Source organism: Carcharhinus amblyrhynchos, chromosome 27, assembly GCF_965287045.1.
Source record: "Carcharhinus amblyrhynchos chromosome 27, sCarAmb.v2.hapA, whole genome shotgun sequence".
NCBI lineage: Eukaryota > Metazoa > Chordata > Chondrichthyes > Carcharhiniformes > Carcharhinidae > Carcharhinus > Carcharhinus amblyrhynchos.
In genome coordinates this window covers 20,066,625-20,086,351 of record NC_137350.1, presented here as the reverse complement: position 1 = coordinate 20,086,351, position 19,727 = coordinate 20,066,625, and the positions used below count along the sequence as shown (strand labels likewise).

The following is a 19,727-nucleotide window of genomic DNA, read 5'->3' as shown; positions in this document are numbered from 1 at the left end:
AAATGGAAATTGAAACTTTCTGGGCAATTCCCATGCAGTCTTTGCATAAGAACCTCTGGGAATTGGGGGCAGAGAGGACCCACAGCACATTTTTCAAAGTAGGCCCCCTGGGGAATGGAAGATTTGGGCCACTATTCATAGATGTATCCGTCACGTGGAAAGGATTAACGTTTCTGATATGAAAGCCCAATTTAAATCAATTGCTACCATTATTTTCAATTATTATTCAAAAAGAAACCCAGGTTTCAGTGAACTCATGCCTTTCAATGGAGTTACTCATGTGGAAGGGTAGGATAGCTTTAAATTGATTTGTATGATGACTAGGATAGATGTTGCTCTTTCCATCTAGTCTTTAAGATTTTTATACACTACTTACAATTGTATTTTTGGTGGTTCAATATTTAAAGTGACACCTGCTGAAAATATAGGCAATACACATTTAAAATTGCTAATTTTATTTTCAAAATGATCACAAAGTTCAATTTTGAACCAAATCTGGAAAGTCAAAGTTTGACTGGAGAAAATTAAACATTAGGTCCTTATGACAAGATGTCATATCAAACATGATCCTGTTTTCAATGCATATATAATGCTGATGTACACAAATATACAATGATATGATACAGTACAATGAAAGAATAAAGCCAGAGCTGCTAGTAATCTCACACAACCAAAAATTAGCAGATAGAATCACACACAAAGATAATGGTAGATTTAGTTTAAATTCACATCAAATTCCAAGTTTTTTTAACCTTCTCAAAACCAATTCTAAAATCAAACAAGTGTTTAACCTTAAATCAATAATTTTTAAGATCCACTAGGTACTATGCGCTCTAATTTTAATAAAAGCATTGCAATAGATGCACAATTTAAAAGGCCAATGATTTGTTTTCTTCATTAATGAACACATCTTTGGCACATTTTACATAAAACTCATATACAGATTTACACACAATGTATATACAGATAAAAATAAACATGTACCATTTCACTAATACAATTATTTAAAATGACAAATTTGGCATGAGGGTATGTCTGCGGTTGGCAACAAGTGGTGCAGTGAATTTTGGAGCGAGTGAAATACGTATAATGCAAAGAATTTGAACAGCATAATTGTAGTTAAGTGTACAACAGTGACACCATGGGGAAGGAGGAGAGGCAAGGTGGAGGCAAAAAGGAATGAACAAAAAGGGATCTAGGGATCCAAGTGATCAAAACAAAATACCTCACATGAGCAAAAAACAATTCATAAAATGTTGTGATACTGAACTTCATTATAACTGTTTAAAATGTAAAAGAACTGCTACAATCACATTCAGCATTGGTCAACATATTCTGTTCAGCATTGTGTTTACCATATAAAAATGCATTTGGCTTTGGAAAAAAATCCAGCATTGAATGAACAAGAAGATATCAAACTTAAAGGGGCTGAGTGAACTTGGGTAGTATTTCTAGAAAAGCAGGTTATGAGGCAAGTCAAATGGGGTTTTGAAAAATACAAAAGGAAATTAATGGGGAAGGAATGTTCCTTCGACCTGCAGAATGCAGAACCGAAGCCAAGTACACCCAAATTTTTCTTCTTCCCTTACAACATTTGAGAGGATACAGGGAGTTTTGGCCAAAATGCCATGGGTGTAAAAGCAATATTTGAAATTAAAGGACATGAATAAGGAAAGGAATTAGAATAAAGAAAGCTGCCATACCGAACGAAAACAGCAAACCAGTTAGACAAACTGAATTTCCACGCCTGTTCCTACATTTTGGGATTAGTCCTAACTTGACTCCAGAATCAATGATTGGAGGTCACATGACTCTAGAACTATCCATGTAAGATATACACAGATACCGTTAAAAAAACTTTAATAAATGCAATCATACTTCCCAAAAAAGTATTTGAATATTTTCAAGATTTGTGGTTTGGAAATGTCATAATTTAGATGAAAACCAATGTAACTTCTACAGCTGTTTTTACTGGCCAAACAAAAAGTCTTCTAATACTGCTACTGTTACCCACATTCTTAGGTTGCTTTTTAGACCAGACTTTTAATGCCATCCAATGTGCTTGCTTCACATTCTGACACTCAAAAACTTGAAACAGCTTTAAGTATTTACACTGCCACTATTTTCTCTCCCAAAGTAAATCCATAAAGATCACGTCTTTCAACAGTAAGATTCTGCAAACAAAAAAGGGACAAATACTCTTGCTTAGAATCAACTCGAGGTTAACCAGTTAAGATCCCTCATCTCTTTTATTGCTTCTATACTATTGTACACTCTAAAGAAAAGTCGTCTAAAAATCACATGTCGTGGCTGGCTGGTTACGTCAAATTGCAAATGGACAACAGTCCATTCATTATAACGTTGAGCTGATCCATTTGTGCATCATTGCTGGATCTTGTGAACAGCCAAGTTCTTTGGATCACTACTAGGTACACACCAATCATCAGCCTCATGACTATGTTGATAATGTCGCCAGGCAGATTTGTTATAAACTGGTAGTCTCTCTACTGAATCTTTCGATAGAGCCTAAAACAGAAATGACAAAGGCAGAAGAGTGAATATACAATTCTAACAAGATTTAAAAGTAGTCTATTTCAGCAAATTTTTATAAACTACAGGAATCAGGATGTTCTGGGTCAGAACGGGTTTCTTTTGGCAAGCATGAAGTTTACAAAAGAAAGTATTTGTTTGCTCAAATTCAAAAGCAGTCAATACTGTATGAATGGACAGCACAAGCTGTAATTAGAAGCATCAGAGAGGTCAATTTAGTATGACCATTGCAACTTAGGGGAGTATAGCCATAAACTTATTACAGTTCTCACCGTTTTGGAGGGGTGTCAGGATGGCTGTGATTTGCCAATACTGGCTCTGGCAGCTGACGTTTTGCACTTGAAGCATTTGAGAAACTGATCCCACCTATCACCTAGATCTTATTAGCTGTGCTATAAGGAGACAAAGCTAAACATGTGGGACTCATGACCTGCCAGGTAGTAAGGATTTCTGTCTCATTACAGCATGATGGGAATGAGTTCGGCAAGATAGAGGAGCATTTGCCCATGGAAGGCAGTGACAGAGATCTGCACATGCACAATCGCTGCCATCAGCGGACTTTCTGGCAAGCCAGGCCCCGCACATTCCCCCTGCTGGCAGAAACCTAGTTTTGCCTTTTTTTTGACTTAGCCAGGAAACATTCAATTTTTAAGTCATCCAAAATTACAGCACGAATTTCTCCCCTTCTCACGTCCGTTCGGAACTTAAAACTGTTTTGGTAAGATCATACTCAGTCCTTCATCTGATCAAGTAATCAGTATTTTGGAAATACTTGCAAACCCATTACAAGTTCCAAATTAGTCTCTTCTGTGATATCTCAAGAATCATTTTCCATGAATCATTCAAATAATCTCATGAAAATTTCAGATTCGAATAGGAAACTGCTTGTTGGTTATGTTTCTAAGCAATACTGCCTGCATGAAATGTAGTAATCAGCAAAAAAAATTAGACTAGTTAGTGTCAGGCTTGTTAAGTTGCTGCATGGCCTAGGATAATCTACATCTTAATCGTATTACCTTCTAGAAAGGGAACTTCATTGCACAACAGTATTGGTTGTGAACGAAAGCTCAGTTGCTCATAGCACTGTTTGCCAAGGGACGTGGAATTTTCTTAAGTACTGTAGATCAGTTCCTTCAACCATTTAATTACATATCTCAGTTTGTTGGACAATACTGTGCAGATATAGACATAGGCATAGAATCCCTACAGTGCAGGAAGCCATTTGGTCCATCAAATCTTCAGCGACCACAATCCCACACAGGCCCTTTCCCCATAACCCCATGCATTTACCCTAGCTAGTCCCCCTGACATTATGCGGTAATTTAGCATGGCCAATTCACCCAACCTGCACATCTTTGAACTGTGGGAGGAAACTGGGGCACCCGGAGGAAACCCATGCAGACATGGGGAGAATGTGCAAATTCCACACAGACAGTAACTCAAGCTGGGAATCGAACCCAGTCCCTGGTGCTGTAAAGCAGCAGTGCTAACCACTGTGCTGCCCAGGTTACCAAATATAGCTACCAAATTTCCACACATTAGAACTGAAATCATTGTTGTAAAGTATTTCATTAGCTGTAAGATATTTTGGATGTCCTGAGTTGTGAATGTTATAAATGAATGTTGTTTCCTACCCTGAGTTTTACTATGGTAGTATACTACTAAACTACATTGTCTTAGTACACGGTGAGCTATCCATTGTTTTAATGCTTCAGTTTGAAATACAGACAGAGTAAACCGATATATATTATTTGATACATCCCAAGTAAAGAAATCTTCACCTTTAGATAAATGACTGCATCGGTCCCATAACCCTCCATAGAATAGAGCTGAAGATCTCCCTGAAAGTACTTGGCATAAAGTCTTGAAATCGGCAGCCCATAGCCAAAACCAGCCTGAAAATATAACACTGCATGAACAGACTACATTTACAAATCAAAATGTCAGTATTGATTAAATATGCTAGTGCACAGTACATATATATGTGAATAAACACATACCAGTGGTGTACCTCTGGAACTTCCCAAGTGTGGTGTGGGAGCTGTGCTATACATATAACTGAACAGCCGATCGATCTTACTTAGGGGAACACCACCACCTTTGTCACTCATCTATGACAAAGAAGGCAGATGATGAAATGAAAAACAAAATGCTTCTCATTATTAGTATTTTATTCATAATCAAAATACTATTTCCATCAGATAACTAGAGTAAGACACTGAAATTGCAAGAGTACACTCAAGGGGAAAAGTCAATGCTTTTTTTTAGAAACACCTAACATGCTATTTTGTTAGAAGTTGAATTGTCAATTTGGATTATCTATTCACTGTTTAATATAGTCCATACAACAATTTTAAAATAAAATAAAAATCATTTTCACCTTAATTGTGACATCTTCACCACCCAGTGCAACTTTTACTTTGATAGATGGAAGATGAGGACTGGATTCATGACTTTCTACAGTAGCTCTCATGGCATTCTTGAATAAAAAGACATGGAACTAAGTGTTTTATTTTACTGACACAGCACAAAAATCAATACATCGCCAATCAGATAGTAATAAAAGAACTACTGAATAAACACAAAATGACCACAACCTCATGAGAAATTATAATTTTTTAAATAACTGCTTAATAAAGTATTAGGCCGCATGTGGCTAGCAGTGCTACCAGCACCAGGGACCCAGGTTCAATTCCAGCCTTGGGTGATTGTGTGGAGTTTGCATGTTCTCCCTGAGTCTGTGCAGGTTTCTCCAAGTGCTTTGGTTCTGTCTCACAGTTCAGAGATATGTATGCTAAGTTGATTGGTCATGCTCAATTGTCCCTTAGCATATGGGGATTAGCAGGGTAAATACATGAGGATAGGGACTATTGTCTGTGCAGGCTCGATGGGACAAATGGCCTCTTTCTGCGCTGTAGGAATTCTATGATATGTTACCATTGTACAATGTATTTATATGAACACTTGCAGTATGTAGAAAAAGTATTTCCCAGCACGATTATTACATCTATTAATGGTGCACATACAGCACTGGTTAATAAATTAGGTACATAAAACTTTCACTGCAGCAATAAAAGCAAAATTGCAACTCTACTCAATTATGTAGGTTATCCACATGCAAGTTGATTTCACAGAATACTCTATGCTTGACTAATATAGGACAACAGAAATTCATAATATTCTCTGTTGCAATCCTGTGCAAGGATTCAATAGCAGCTCTTTTTCCTCCCGTAGTTGCTGCTCACTTTTCTTCAGTGTTAAGTTACACCTCCTATTGCTGATGCTCACCCCCTGCTGCTTACTTTCTTTTATAAACAGTTGAGGTAGTGAAAGGAATTCAATTGGAAAAATTTCAGACTATTGTAGCACAAACCTCTTTGCATTTGAATTTTGACAATACATGCTATTAAAGGAGGAAGTTGTGTTGCGAGTGGCATGAAACTGAGATTAGAGAAAAGTGGATATCTCTCAGCTGGTGTGTGTCATTACCGGGCCTCTGTTCTGCAAGTTTGACAGTTTTTAATGTCAGAATTTGGGGTGGCACGGTGGTTGCAGTGGTTAGCGGTGCTGCCTCAAGTGTCAGAGACACGGGTTCAATTCTGGCCTTGGGTGACCGTCTGCGTGGAGTTGCACATTCTCCCTGTGTTTGTGTGAGTTTCCTCCAGGTGCTCTGGTTTCCTCCCACAGTCCAAAGATGTCCGGGTTAGATTGACTGGTCATGCTAAATCCACCCTGATTTAGGGGGATTAGCAGGTTAAATAAGTGAGAATAGAGATTGTTGCCTGTGCAGGCTCAACAGGCTGAATGGCCTCTTTCTGCACCGTTGGGATTCTATGATTCTAAAATATCATTTGTTTAGACTTCAGAAGATCTGAAAAATTAGGTACAATAGGGATAATAAATGAGAACAATCCTCAACAGTGTATCTTGGATTAAAAAGGCATTTTGCTCTCAATGCACGATGTTTACTTTCACCAGTCTGATATAGATTGTGTACAGTCATGGCAAAATATTTACTTAAAATTGGAAAAACATTTCTATGTAAAGGTCAACAATATTCTAACATTAATTATCGCACAATGTCACATTTCAATAAATAAAAAGCTGGTTTCTTACTTTGAAAAGTTCAAATAGCATGTGATAGAGATGAGATGGCACATATACAATATGAACAGGTCCTGAACCATTCACTGCTGGAATGAGAGAGAAAGAGAGAGAATCACATGTTAGAAGAAATTCTCTTTCAAGAAATCATTAGCAATACATCAAAAACTGTTTAGGCCCCACTTGGGAGTACAGTAAGCAGTCCTGGATACCACATCTTAAACATGCGGTATCTATAGATGATGGCTGTGGTGGAAGTATAGGGTGGATTTACCAGAATGATACCTAGACTCAACGGTTAAATTACAAGCAGAGATTCCCCTATAATTTAAAAGGTTAAGGGGACAGAAATTTTCAAAATATTAAGTGGGACAGATAAGACAAGAGAGTAACCATTTATTCCATTTGGGAAGTCTAGTACTAAGGCCCCATCTCAAAATCAAAGCCACATGTACAGCATGCAAAATAGTAGTGCAAGTGATGATAGAAGATCAAAATACTCTGCTGCTAATAGCAATTGATACTAGATTAATGTTGAATCCAAGATTGATACATTTTTGTTCCCCAATGCCTATATGTGCTCTGCCTGAAGTCAGGTCCTTGGCTCATTGGCTTAGGGTGAAGCATCAGCAGACATTTTTCAAAGTAGTTTGGCTTGCCTTCACGGACAGAGAAAGAATGGTTGTAACCATGATTTAATAACAATAACGGCAACAGTGGCTTTAAAATGGCTATTCTGGCTGAGAGTGAAGCATGCTGGGAATTTTAGTCAACTTATAGTTTAAAACCAGTTGTAGGTCTTAGAGGCTCTGGTCTGGGAGCCATGATCTGAAGCTTCCTGTGTTGACCCAGATAAGGGAGGTTGTTTACATTAACTAAGACACTGTGGCTCCGATTTACAGCTGCTATGTATAGAGTATGCAGTTTGAATTAAGTGCAATGGTTTTGTTCATAAGTAATTTCACCGGATGTTCAAGCCATGGTTTCTGAGTTGGCTGGATGACACAAAATCTTCCGGAAGTGAGTGGAGAATTGTGGATTAAAAAAACATGAGTTCTTTGTGTGGCAGTGATAACGCAAAGAAACCAACCATTGCAAGAAGAAGCTGAAGGATACTTCAGCAAGAACAAGATTCTACATTGAGGATCTTTCTTGGCCAAGGTTTTCTTAAACTCAGTAGTATCTATTTTCAGTTAAATAGTTAAAGTTGATGTTCAGTTAAAGTTAAGAGTTCAAGTTCAGTAAAGAGTTAATGAGTTGCAACTGTTTCTGCTGGAGTTGGCACTAGAAGTGTCAAATAAAAGAATTGTTGAATTACTGTCTTTGTTTGTCTTGTTAAACTGGAATGCTTGGAAGGTGTTTAAATTAAAACTGTATAACACCTTCCACTCTCAAAGGGTGTGTCAAGGAGACAGATCCCAAGTCTAATTCTGCCAGAACAAGAATCAAACCCACATTGTTCGCATTATTTTGGATTACATGTCAGCTATTTAGCCAACTGAGCTAACCATCCCCCCTTATTTAAGGTATTAAAATGGATACAAAGCAAAGGTCTTGAAGTTAAGTTGCAGATCAGCCATGATTTCATTGAATGATGGAATTGGCTCCAGGGGCCAGATGGTCTACTCCTGTTTCTTTAAAATTTTTTGGTCGCAGACGTCAAAGTAAACAATAGTAAAACAATCAAGTATAAATGTGACAGCTCTGCAAGGATATGTATATATTAAGTTGTCAGGCCTCAGCCTAAGTTAGACATTAATTGCCCAGCACAAGCAACAATTTCAGGAGGACTGACAAAGAAACAGCACTGAACAGAGCTACAACACTGGCAACATTCATAAGCCAACTCATGCAGCCTTACCATTGTATTGGTCCACTTCTAGTGCAGGGGAGTCCATATAATATTGGTCACAAAGAAGCTTGGCAGTTTCGTATGCATCTGTGAAAAATGAGCTGATAGTGACCATCTATAAAGCAATAGCAAACTCTTCCCTTGAAAAAATGCACATAATGATGTACAGCCGCTTTACGCAAAGCTTCTACATCAGATTACTCACTATATTGCTTTATAATATGCAACTAATGTTCCTATTAGTTATTTGTGTTACCCGCAGCACTGTAAATCTGGTTGCTGATACTAAGCTATGATCTACTGAGAAACTTAACAGTAGCTGCTTCTATTACATAATAACGTATACAGATTGGATGCTATTGTTTTCAGATGGTGATGCTCTGCTTACTGTACAAAACGTCTGTCCTTGTTCACAAATGATTCTTGTGAGTATCTGGGACACATTTTTTGCTTGATGCTCCCTGTCTCCACCTGCCTTCAAGCTCAGTGGTCAAAATTAGGATCCAAACATGTTCGTAATCTCTGCTCTATAGAAACTGCTCCATAGTGTATAGAATTTTGGAAGATGACCACCAATGCAACCAATATTTGCCAGGCCTGTAATATTTTGATGTTGATTACCAGGCCCTGGTGATTTGTCAGCCTTTAACCCTATTTTCTTATGGTATAAATTTCCTTCAATTCCGCCCTCTCACTAGACCCTTGGTTTGTGACATCTTTTGGTTATGGGCGTGAGGGAAAGTGGAGTTGAGGATTATCACATCAGATCAGCCATGGAGCAGAAGTGATGGGCCACATGGCCTACTTTTGCTCCTACATCTTATGGTCTTAAATCTATGAAAATGTAAATAGACAGCTAAAATGGAGATTCTGTTTGTGAATTTTCACAAATCTTAAAATCAGTAGAGTATTTCCCCCCCAGTGAAAAAAGGAATGACTTACCCCTGATAACGTTTACAACTTCACAGTCTGGATCAATACTGCCTATATGCTTCGGATGAGCTGGATTTGTTGTGCCTCCAAAAATGAGTGCTAAGGAAATAAAGAAATGTTGGCATATACAGTTCCTGATATTTAAACAAATCTATCAAGAACATATTCATAATAATCTTGTCATTTAGGTCACTAAATTCATAAATATTCAAAATATTCCACCGTACACTATTTATACAAAGAGGTTTATTACATTATCTCACTATTACAAAATTGATAAAGATGTTTCTATAGCATATCCCGCTCATGAAACACAACATGGAGTTGCTCTCAAATTTTGCACTCACTATGCTGATTGATAAGCATCCTGATGGAAATACGGCTCATGTAAAATCGATCCAGAAAGTACTGCACGTTTTGACTGGTGATGCTATCTTCTAAAAATGATTCCTTATACTCGATCACACCCTGAGCCATTGTTGGAACAACATCATTATGCCTGTTCCGAACTGTGATTAAGGCATCTGTAAAACTAAGAATATACACAAAATAAAATCAAAGCCTTTCAAGTACACTACAAATACAAGCCTCATACATCAAGTCAGATGAGATCCATCTTAGATCTAGCCATTCTACAGAATCCAGAATAGTCCAAGTAGTTAGCTCATGTCAGGCATCCAGAATTGAATTTAAAAGACCAATATTAAGGTATCTAAAAAGTTGTCCAAAGAGTTTTCTGATATTTTGTTTTTTTTTCAAACTAATTACAGCCAGCATCCTGAAAGAACATAAGAAATAGGAGCAGTCGGCCATCTAGCCCTTCGAGCCTGCCCCGCCATTCAATAAGATCATGGCTGATCTGAAGTGGATCAGTTCCACTTTCCTGCTCTCTCCCCATAACCCTTAATTCCCTTGTCTGTCAAAAACCTATCTACCCCTGACTTAAATATATTTAGCGAGGTAGCCTCCACCACTTCAACGGACAGAGAATTCCAGAGATTCACCACCCATTGAGTGAAGAAGTTCCTCCTCAACTCTGTTCTAAACTGCCCCCCCACCCTTATCTTGATGCTGTGCCCTCTAGTCCTGCTATCCTTTCTGAGCGGGAAGAATCTCTCTACCTCTACCCTATCCATCCCTTTCATTATCTTATACGTCTCTATAAGATCCCCCCTCATCCTACTAAAACGAGTACAGACCCAGTCTATTTAGTCTCTCTTCATAGTCCAACCCCCTCATCTCTGGTATCAGCCTAGTGAACCTCCTCCGCACTCTGTCCAAGACCAAAATATCCTTGCGCAAGTGCGGTGACCAAAAAATCTGGAAGTATTAGAAGGGTACCAATATGCAAGGTGAAATTCCTCCCAACTAAACGCAGAAAAGGTTTGGGTTTCTTTTCTTTCTTGTAATGAAATGCGATTGCTAAACCTAAATTTTAAAGACAGACCTCTTGCTGTTAACAGGACTTTAATTTCATAATCACAGTGAACACGCTTTCAATGCAAGACACCAATAAATTGTCTTTTTGATAAGGGCTGAATAGTTGAACATTCAGTCAAATAATCAGTAAGCAAATGATACCTTAAAATACCAGAGACACAGTCTTGAAGTGTTATCTAAAATAAATAAAAAATCCATACCCTGATAAAACACTGTGATCGTCAGGGTTCCGATGATAGAATTCAAGAATATCCAAGAGACTCTGAACATACCTAGATGATTAAAAAGACGGCTTGCATCAGTTGTTTATCATAAAATTTTATGGATTATGCATACATGAAGAATTTTATGAATGGTCACTGTGTTTTGTACAAATCAAAGTAGTTAACAAATTTAAGACTTTCATGGGAGACAATGCAAGAATTTACAGGATACAATCAAAATGGAGAAAATACAAGCAAGAGTGGGTCATTTAGCCCTTCAATATCGTTGCTGAACCTCTATCTCAACATTCTACTCCCACTCTCTTCTCATATCCCTCGACATCTTTAGAGTCTAAAAATCTATTTACTTCTTAAACTTGGCTTTCACAGAGATTTCCACAGGCTCATCACTGAGTGAAGAAGTTTCTCCTCATCTCAGTCCTAAATGGCCTACTCTGGATGCCGAGGCTGTGACCTCTTCTAGGCATCCACAGCCAACGGAAATAATGTCCCGGCATCCAGTCTGTTGAGCCCTGTCAGGATTTTACACGTTTCAATTAGATCCCTTCTCATTCTTCTGAATTCGACTGATTACAGACCCAGTGACCCCATCTTTCCTCATACGACAATCCTGCTATCATAGGAATCAGTCTAGTGAACATTCACTACACTCCCCCTATGGCAAGTTTATTCTTTCTTAGGTAAGATCATGAAAACTGCACACAATACTCTGGGTATGGCCTCACCAAGACCCTGTGTAACTGCAGTATGGCATTTGAAATTCAAATCCTCTTGCAATGAAGGTCAACATATTATCTGCGTTCTTAACTCCTTGCTGCAGTTGCATGCTTTCATTCAATGACTGTGTACAAGGACACCCAGGTCCCTTTGTAACTCAACATTCCCAGTTGATCACCATTTATCATTCTGTTTCTACATCTGAAAGAATATACCACAGCAACTGGCTGTGATTGTTTTCTGAAAACCTGCTCCTCAAAAGGGTACCCAATTGCAATTCCACCATTGTCACTTCAATTGGAAACAGATAATAGCAGAGATCAGAGTTCAAAAATCCTAATTTAGTGATCTTGAAGGAAATATGGGGTAGGGATTTTTCATTTTTGCATGTCTAACCAGTAGCAATGAGGGGATCACAAATCATCATCATCTCCTCTGCTGTTTGAGTAACAAATCAAAACAAGCCTGCCAATACTATCTCATTTCTGAAGCGCAAATATTGATTCAATCTTGAACTATTTCATTTTTAGCACAGGTTGACCTCTAATTTGGCACAGTCAGGTTCGACTTAGTGTCACGGTGAGATCTCTGACCGCTGAAGGCCCTTTAACTTTTGTTGAATGGGTTCAGAATTCAGCTGTGGTGCAAGGCAGGAAAGTGCAGCTACATGTTGAAAAAGGCAAACATTTCTAAAGCTTTTTTCAGCTAAACTATTTCAAAAGGGGTAGTCTTCTCAACACGGAAATACATGCTCACATTTGTTCGGGACAGTATGCTAACAATGTGTAAACGAATAAATACAAATATGCTTGTGAAGGTGTTCTGCTGTAAATAAGAATTCAGGGTGGCTTCATAGAGCTGAGTGTCCAGTATGAAAAGGGTCAAAATCGGAAGATTAGGATGCAGTGTGAGTTTTGACTGCTTGACTGAGACATTTTCCTTGATTACACCACTTTGAAAGCTGTGACTGGAGTAGGGGGCACTGAACAGGGCAAAAAGAACACAACTGTCCATTTGCTTTGTTAAAGCATAGTGCCAAATTTTCTGAAAATTACCAACTGGTGACCTTCAATATCACTCAAGCTATTCCCATTTGCAACATCTGCCATCTGGACATGATCATCTAAGAAATATTTCTGGTCATAGAAATTGCCTTTGCCAGAATAAATAATTACTTTAGTTTACCACCCCCTCCCCCCACGTTCAAGTACCTTGAAAACACAACCATCCTTAAAAAGGTTAAAAGCATCCAAAAAAACAAATTCTTTAATGAAAAAGTACTAAATTATTTGTTCTTCATTTCAAACATTATTTTAAAATTTTAGTTTTAAACACTCTTCTTTCCTTTTATACAGATACAGCAGCCCTTCAAAGCCTAGAAACATTCAAACTGCAACTATACTGTTGATTTTGCACTGGACCCGACTGCAGTCTGGGTCAATGTCTGCACATTAGCGCACTTCATAGTGATCAAGCACAAACAATATTCTAATCTTTGCTCTTGCTAGCTCAGAGTTACAGTGACCAATTATAGCACACCAGCATCATTCCAACAAAAATCAATAAGCTCAGCATAAACTAGCGATTGGAACTGGAACTTTCCAGATCTGTTGATTCAGCTGTACATTAGCTAAATATTTTTTCAGTTTATGCAGCTAGAACGTACACCATGCTGCAAGGCTCTATACAGGTCAGATTCATTGGCATCAATACAGTATTATTCATAAAATTCCTACAGTGCAGAAGGAGGCCATTCAGCCCATCGAGTCTGCACCGACAACAATTCCACCCACTGTGAAAATCCCCTAGTCCACGCCAGTTTGGGTACACTGAGGGGAAAACTTAGCAATAGTCAATGCACCTAACCAGCATGTCTTTTGGAGGAAACCCATGCAGACACAGGGAGACTGTGCAAACTCCACACAGACAGTGACCCAAGCTGGGAATTGAACCTGAATCCCTGGCGCTATGTGTGGTAGCACTGCTAATCACTGTGCCACCGCTTCTTTCTTCCAAATAATTTTAAGGATTTTTAATAAAATGGGCTTGGGCATGCATGAGCATGCGTATCCCAATTGCAAATTTACTTATTATTGACATTGTTTGGCAGCCGATTCATTACACTGTCCCATTTAGAATATGGAAATTGCACATATGGATGGCATGGCGGCACAGTAGTTATCATTGCTGCCTCACAGTGCCAGGGACCCAGTTTCGCATCCCAGCTTGGGTCATTGTGCAGTGTCTGTATGTTCTCCCTGTGTCTGCATGGGTTTCCTCCGGGTGCTCCAGTTTCCTCCCACAGTCTGAAAGACGTGCTGGTTAGGTGCTCTGGCCATGCTACAATCTCCCTCAATGTACCCAAACAGACATCAGAGGGGGGCAACTAGGGTATTTTCACAGCAACAACTTCATTGAAATATCAATATAAGCCTACTTGTGACACTAATAAATAAACTTAAACATGGATGCAATAAAGAATGCTCACACTGGAAGTTAAAATTTATTGTACAGAATTTAAGAGAACGTCATGGGATTGCTTAATACAAATATTAAGTGCACAAGTGCAAAAATGTTCCATTTCTTAACACCATGGTTGTTAGCTACTCTGGGCACAATGCTAGATTTTCAAAGCAAACCCAGGAGTGTTTCTTTTTGCTGAACACACATTTTTACTTCATACTCAATTTTTTTAATGGAGACTAGACTAGGAAATAGTCTCCATTAAGCCTCCTATAAAGTACAGTTGGCAGCCCAATACTGCAGACTAGAGAAGTTCAGGTCTTAATACGAGTAATGCAAAAACCATCTCCTCAAGATAGCCTCACAAAAGTTGTAAAAAGATTCACTTTGGAAATTAATGACTGAAAAATTAACACTACTTTGAATTCTATTGACGCTGAATTCATTGTATAACCATACAAGTGGACCACAACATAATGAAACAATTGCAATCAAATTTGACAGTAATTTATTGAAAATAAACAGAATTAAAATAGTCTCAGTATCACACTGTGAACTCCAATAAAAATACTGTTTTGAACTGGCTTTTGCAATCAAGACACAATCCAAGAGAGGGTGGAAGTACAATGTAAATAACAGCCTCATAACTGAAGTAGGGGAAAGTTCAGTACAGATTATACTGCTGCAGCTGGACAACCAGCCAGATAATTTAAGCTGGATAAGTCAGCTTATGTCTGCCAACTAGACAAGTCAACTCATATCACTTGCAAACATATATAGCCAAATGCCTATCAGCAAGTCCCTTCCAATATTTGTCACAATGAGAAAGTCAGCATTGCTAAATTGGATGGGAAAGATATCAGTATTGCACATTGACATTATTCATTCCTCGTTCAAAATTTACTACTTTGAAGAAGCCACACATAAGAGACAGATTCTTCTCCAAAGAGGACATTCTCTAGCAGGTATGAATACCTTCTGTGTGGCTTACTCACCAGCTTTGCACTAATTGAACGGAAGGTGTGCCAAGTAGCCGGTCTGGGAGAAGATTGATTTCCTTCATAATATTAGAGAGTCTCACAGGCAGCTCTTGCCTCAGAAACATAAAGGAGGTCTTCTCACAGGCATTTGTTGATCCTAAGTGGATAAGAATGCAACACTGTACTTCAATGTTAAGATTCAACAATTTCCTCCCATTATTCATCCCTTCTAAAAATAGCCAGAATTGTGCTGGAGAACAGTTCCACTGTGCTGGGAACTCAGTATGAGCGTGCCTGACATGTGCACCTCAATTTTATCTGCAGTTGATGCCTAAACACACACTTGAGGCCAAGATTTATTATTAAGCCATATGTTTAGTTCTATATTCTCTCCCTGTAGAGACCTTTCATTCTGACTCTTGTCCCTATGTGGAACGGATTTGATGACACCACATGCACCAGCATCAGTACTCAGAGTACTAACAAATGGATTCATGTGGGAATACTAAAAATTAAATTCCACCTGTGATTTCCAAGAGAGTGATATGTGCACCTGGAAAACTTACAGATCAATTGGATACTGCTATGTATTCAGCTTGTGCCAAAATTTCTTGCTTGATCTATCAGTATTTGATGTTCAGAATTAGAAAATTATGTGATTCCTTGCAATTCTCCATAATTCCTGAGGTTATGTCAATGAGGTGGCTACTGGTAGGAAGAAAATTGACAAGACTCCAAGTGAAGGAGAAACAGGTTACAACTATAAATATCTCCTAGGTTATTTACATAATGAATACTTCTACATGTACATATGCTGAAGTAAAAATACTTCATAATGAAAGTATACCAATGGCAGTGTATTGATTCTTGGGGAAGAGATGCTATTTTCGGTATAATTGGATACATTCACAAGGGCAGATGCCAGAAGAAATGGGAGATTTGTGGCTGCTGAGACCAATGAGAAGCAAAACTGGACTGCAGTTCCAAAGAACAAGTCATTTTCCCTATATTTTAATGTGTTTGGCAAGCCTGATTAACCAAGTGATGTTTAACTTTACAGTTCAAACTTTTAGATTGCATGGAAAGATCCATGCGATCACATCAAGGGGTTTTGGCAAGTTAGAGTGGCATGCTCTGGATCTATGTTATTGGAATTCAACATAGATCTTTTGCATTGATACAGATAATGAGATGCAGCTTCACTGGGTTTTGCACTTGTGGCATAGGTCTAGAAGTTGTGCCCGCATGTCTGAATAGATTAGTATGAAAATACTCAGACAAAGATATTAGCCTGCTCCCAGTCACTGGATACCAGCTAGACAGCAGTTTGGGACTAAGTGATCTTGAGCTAAAACAAAAAAAGAAACCTATGTTTCATGTTCTTAATTATTATTCAATGATCTTCTGCCAGGAAATGGATACATGATATCCTCTGCAATCCAATAATCCACCGACATAGGCTCGCAAAGAACAATAACTTCCACTTACAAGCCCCTTCAACATAGCAAAAACATTCCAAGGCACATGAGTAATGTGCCTCATTAGAGAGAATGCCTTTAAGAGTAGTCAGGGAAGGAATGTGAAAAAAAATTAAAACTCATAGTTGTTGACCAATTTACAATTCTGTGGAGGAATGATAATCTGATGCTATGTTGATGAACTAGTAATGACCAAACCCAGGTGACAGAGACAAATATCAAACAACATTACTGCAACTTTTATAAGTTCTGTCAATGTTACTAGTTCTCCAAATTAAAACTCTATTCCTGATATTAATATTCATTGTTACCACAGGAAATATTTGCTTCTATTTCCAGCTCTCGTTAAGGCTACACAAGTGCTGAGACTGGTAGTTATAAAATGCAAGGTGCAGCTAGCATATTATACCATATGATGTTCCAGTTGCAGTTCATGCTCTGTCTGACAAAAAGGTTCATCACATCATTTGGTTTTAGTGCAGTCAGGCTAGATACTGCCAGAATGTTTTCCTTCACTGATGAGTCAAAACTAGGTCTCAGTCTCAGAATATGGAGGTTGGTCATTTAGCATTGAGATTAGGAGAATGTTCTTTCCTTAACGGATAGTGAATCTTTGGGATTGTGTACCTCTGTGTTGTGGATGCTCAGCCAAAGCGCTTGTTCAAGGAAGAAATCTGTGGACTTTTATTGAGGGTATCAATGAATAGGGGGAAAAAGTGTGAGCGGGTGCAGCTAAGGTAAACGATCAGTCATGCTCTAATTTCAGTGGCAAAAATGGCCTCATAGGTTGAGCAGAGGCAGTTCAACTGCCTCTGCTTAACCTATTATTTATGTTCAACTTCTCTGCTCCATTAAAGTATAAAACTAAAATGTTGACAATGCATAGCAAGTCAGAAACATTCACCATAACACAAAACACAAGGCTTTATCAGAACCTTTCATTGTATAAACAGAGCTTGGTTTATGTCACCCCAAGAAAGCTATGGGCGAGGAAGGCCATTCAACAATTTAATAGGAAATTGGATAAATATTAAAGGGGAGGGATGCAGAATGAACTGGAATGTTCTGTCAAAGCCAGAATAGAGAACGGCTGAATGGCCTCCTTCCACACCATACCATTCAATGATTCTAACTCATTTTGGTTCATTAATGTAGATATCCTGACGTTTCTCCCATTTCAGGATCCAACGATTTCTTAAACGATTTCAGGACTTCCACCACTTCATTGCAGCTTGTGTCAAAGTATTGTTCTTGAACTAAATCTGACAGCTGAAATCAGAAGTAGGCAAGTAAAGTAACAACAAAATTCATCATTCCCCCTAATGAAACTCAAATAATTTCATCCACAGGTTATAATGAAATTTGCAGCAACCGTCACGTCAATAAATATTCTACTGATCGTACGAGTGTGGACTAGAATGTAAATACCAGCATAAAGCAAGCAGAATCCCACACAGGGCCAGCAAGTCAAATGTTCTCGACCTTTTGCGCAGAGAATATGCCAATGTTTTGGCGCAAGTATTCTTCAGGCAACTCCACGTCAGTGGAAAATGTAGGAACCCCCAACTCCTACTCTGATGCAGATGTCTGTTTACAGTGCAGTGCGGATCTTGTCGGCTGATGTAACCACTGCCTTCCTTGCAAGATGAACGACTTATGCAAAAGGGACAGGCAGCTCAATGTTTTATTACAGACTGGTTTCACTCAATGTTTGCACCATTCACTGATGTTTTAAACAACCTGAACTTGCAAGTTGCAGAGCAATGGCTTGCAGCCAACTCTTGGTATTCACCCGCATTGATTTCAGTGTCCTCACCACCCAACGTCCCAGATGACTTGAAGCAAGAAAGCCTCTCAAAGTCAAAGGGGAAAGGGGGGGGGGGGGGCAAGAGGAGCGGCAGAGAGCTCCTTTGACTGCCAAGTGGGATCTTCTTGGAAGGGCCAATGCGTTAGAAAAGATCCGACCTTAGCACTGTAGTGTCAATTTAACATTTATTACGGGGAGCAGGATACATTTTTTAAAAACAAGGTTATAAAAATTTGACATGAGCCAAAGCTGACCCCGCAGATACTGATGCACATTTCCGTAAACACACCACAAAAAAAACAATGAACTCCAAACAGCATCTCACCGAATGTCTTCAGGATTTAAAAAAAACAAGGGCGAGTGGCTGCAGCTGAACACAGACCAACCCCACCATTTCTCTGCCTGAGGGAGCCCCCATTTTGAGAGGCGGCCCAGGCAGCTCCCAGACAGCACTCCCGCTCCCCCCTCCCCAAAAAAATAAACACTCACCGAAATCCAGGAATTGCTTAATGGAGAGCGGGGAAGGCGAGAACTTAGAAAAATGGTCGATATGTTTGGGCACGTTGGCCAAAGCCGTGTTCTTCATCAAGAAGCGGACGAACTTCATTATTCAAGCAGCTCCTGCTCCCTCTCTCCTCAACCGTTCTCCGCTGGCCAAGTCTGCAGCGCTCGAGCCGCAATCTGCATAGCGGCCACAAGCCCCGCCCCCTCCACTGCCACAATGGCCCCGCCCTCTGTGTCCACCCCGCCGCCGATCCCGCCCTCTGTGTCCGCCCCGCTCCCCCTCTGCTTCAGTGGCCCCGCCCTGTGTGTCCGCCCCGTGGCCCCGCGCCCCCCGTCGCTTCATTCCCCAGACACAAACACACCGCGTGTACGCGTACTGTACGCGCCGGCTTCGCGAGGACGTCATCGCGTCCCGACGTCAAAGGCTCCTGGGAGTGAAGTCTGCTCGGCGCGCCCCGTGGCTGTTGTTGTTCAGAGGACAAATTATCCACTTTAGACACAGTCAGCTCATTACCCGCAGCTTCCCGCATGCCTTTCGTCTCTTATCCGGAGAATCTCAGCTCGATTTGGATTTTTTTTTAAAAGATAGGACAGAAAACTTCATAGAATCCCTAAGTGCAGAAAGGGCATTCGGCCCATTGAGTTTGCACCGACCACAATACCAGCCAGGCCCTA

At 39.4% G+C, this 19,727-nt stretch overlaps 1 protein-coding gene across 1 annotated transcript; it reads right to left on the bottom strand.

The window, feature by feature from the left end:
* Positions 1-438: 438 nt before the first annotated feature.
* Positions 439-19,232, bottom strand: LOC145359329 (pyruvate dehydrogenase (acetyl-transferring) kinase isozyme 2, mitochondrial-like). Its single transcript, XM_080213926.1, has 11 exons — positions 19,038-19,232; positions 15,279-15,420; positions 11,080-11,151; positions 9,787-9,971; positions 9,449-9,538; positions 8,516-8,593; positions 6,667-6,743; positions 4,931-5,029; positions 4,551-4,661; positions 4,332-4,445; positions 439-2,526 (listed from the first exon to the last, which is right to left on the bottom strand). The coding sequence occupies exons 1-11, from the start codon at positions 19,153-19,155 to the stop codon at positions 2,383-2,385; spliced, it is 1,230 nt and encodes a 409-aa protein (XP_080070052.1). The 5' UTR covers positions 19,156-19,232; the 3' UTR covers positions 439-2,382.
* Positions 19,233-19,727: the final 495 nt, after the last annotated feature.

Excerpts from the sequence above, each read along its gene's own strand:
- LOC145359329 (XM_080213926.1), bottom strand. The coding sequence starts at position 19,155 with ATGAAGTTCGTCCGCTTCTTGATGAAGAACACGGCTTTGGCCAACGTG. Across the intron at positions 15,421-19,037 it reads TAAGCAATTCCTGGATTTCG|GATCAACAAATGCCTGTGAG; the intron begins GTGAGTGTTTAT and ends TTATCCACTTAG. Across the intron at positions 6,744-8,515 it reads AGAAGTGGACCAATACAATG|CAGTGAATGGTTCAGGACCT; the intron begins GTAAGGCTGCAT and ends CTCTCATTCCAG.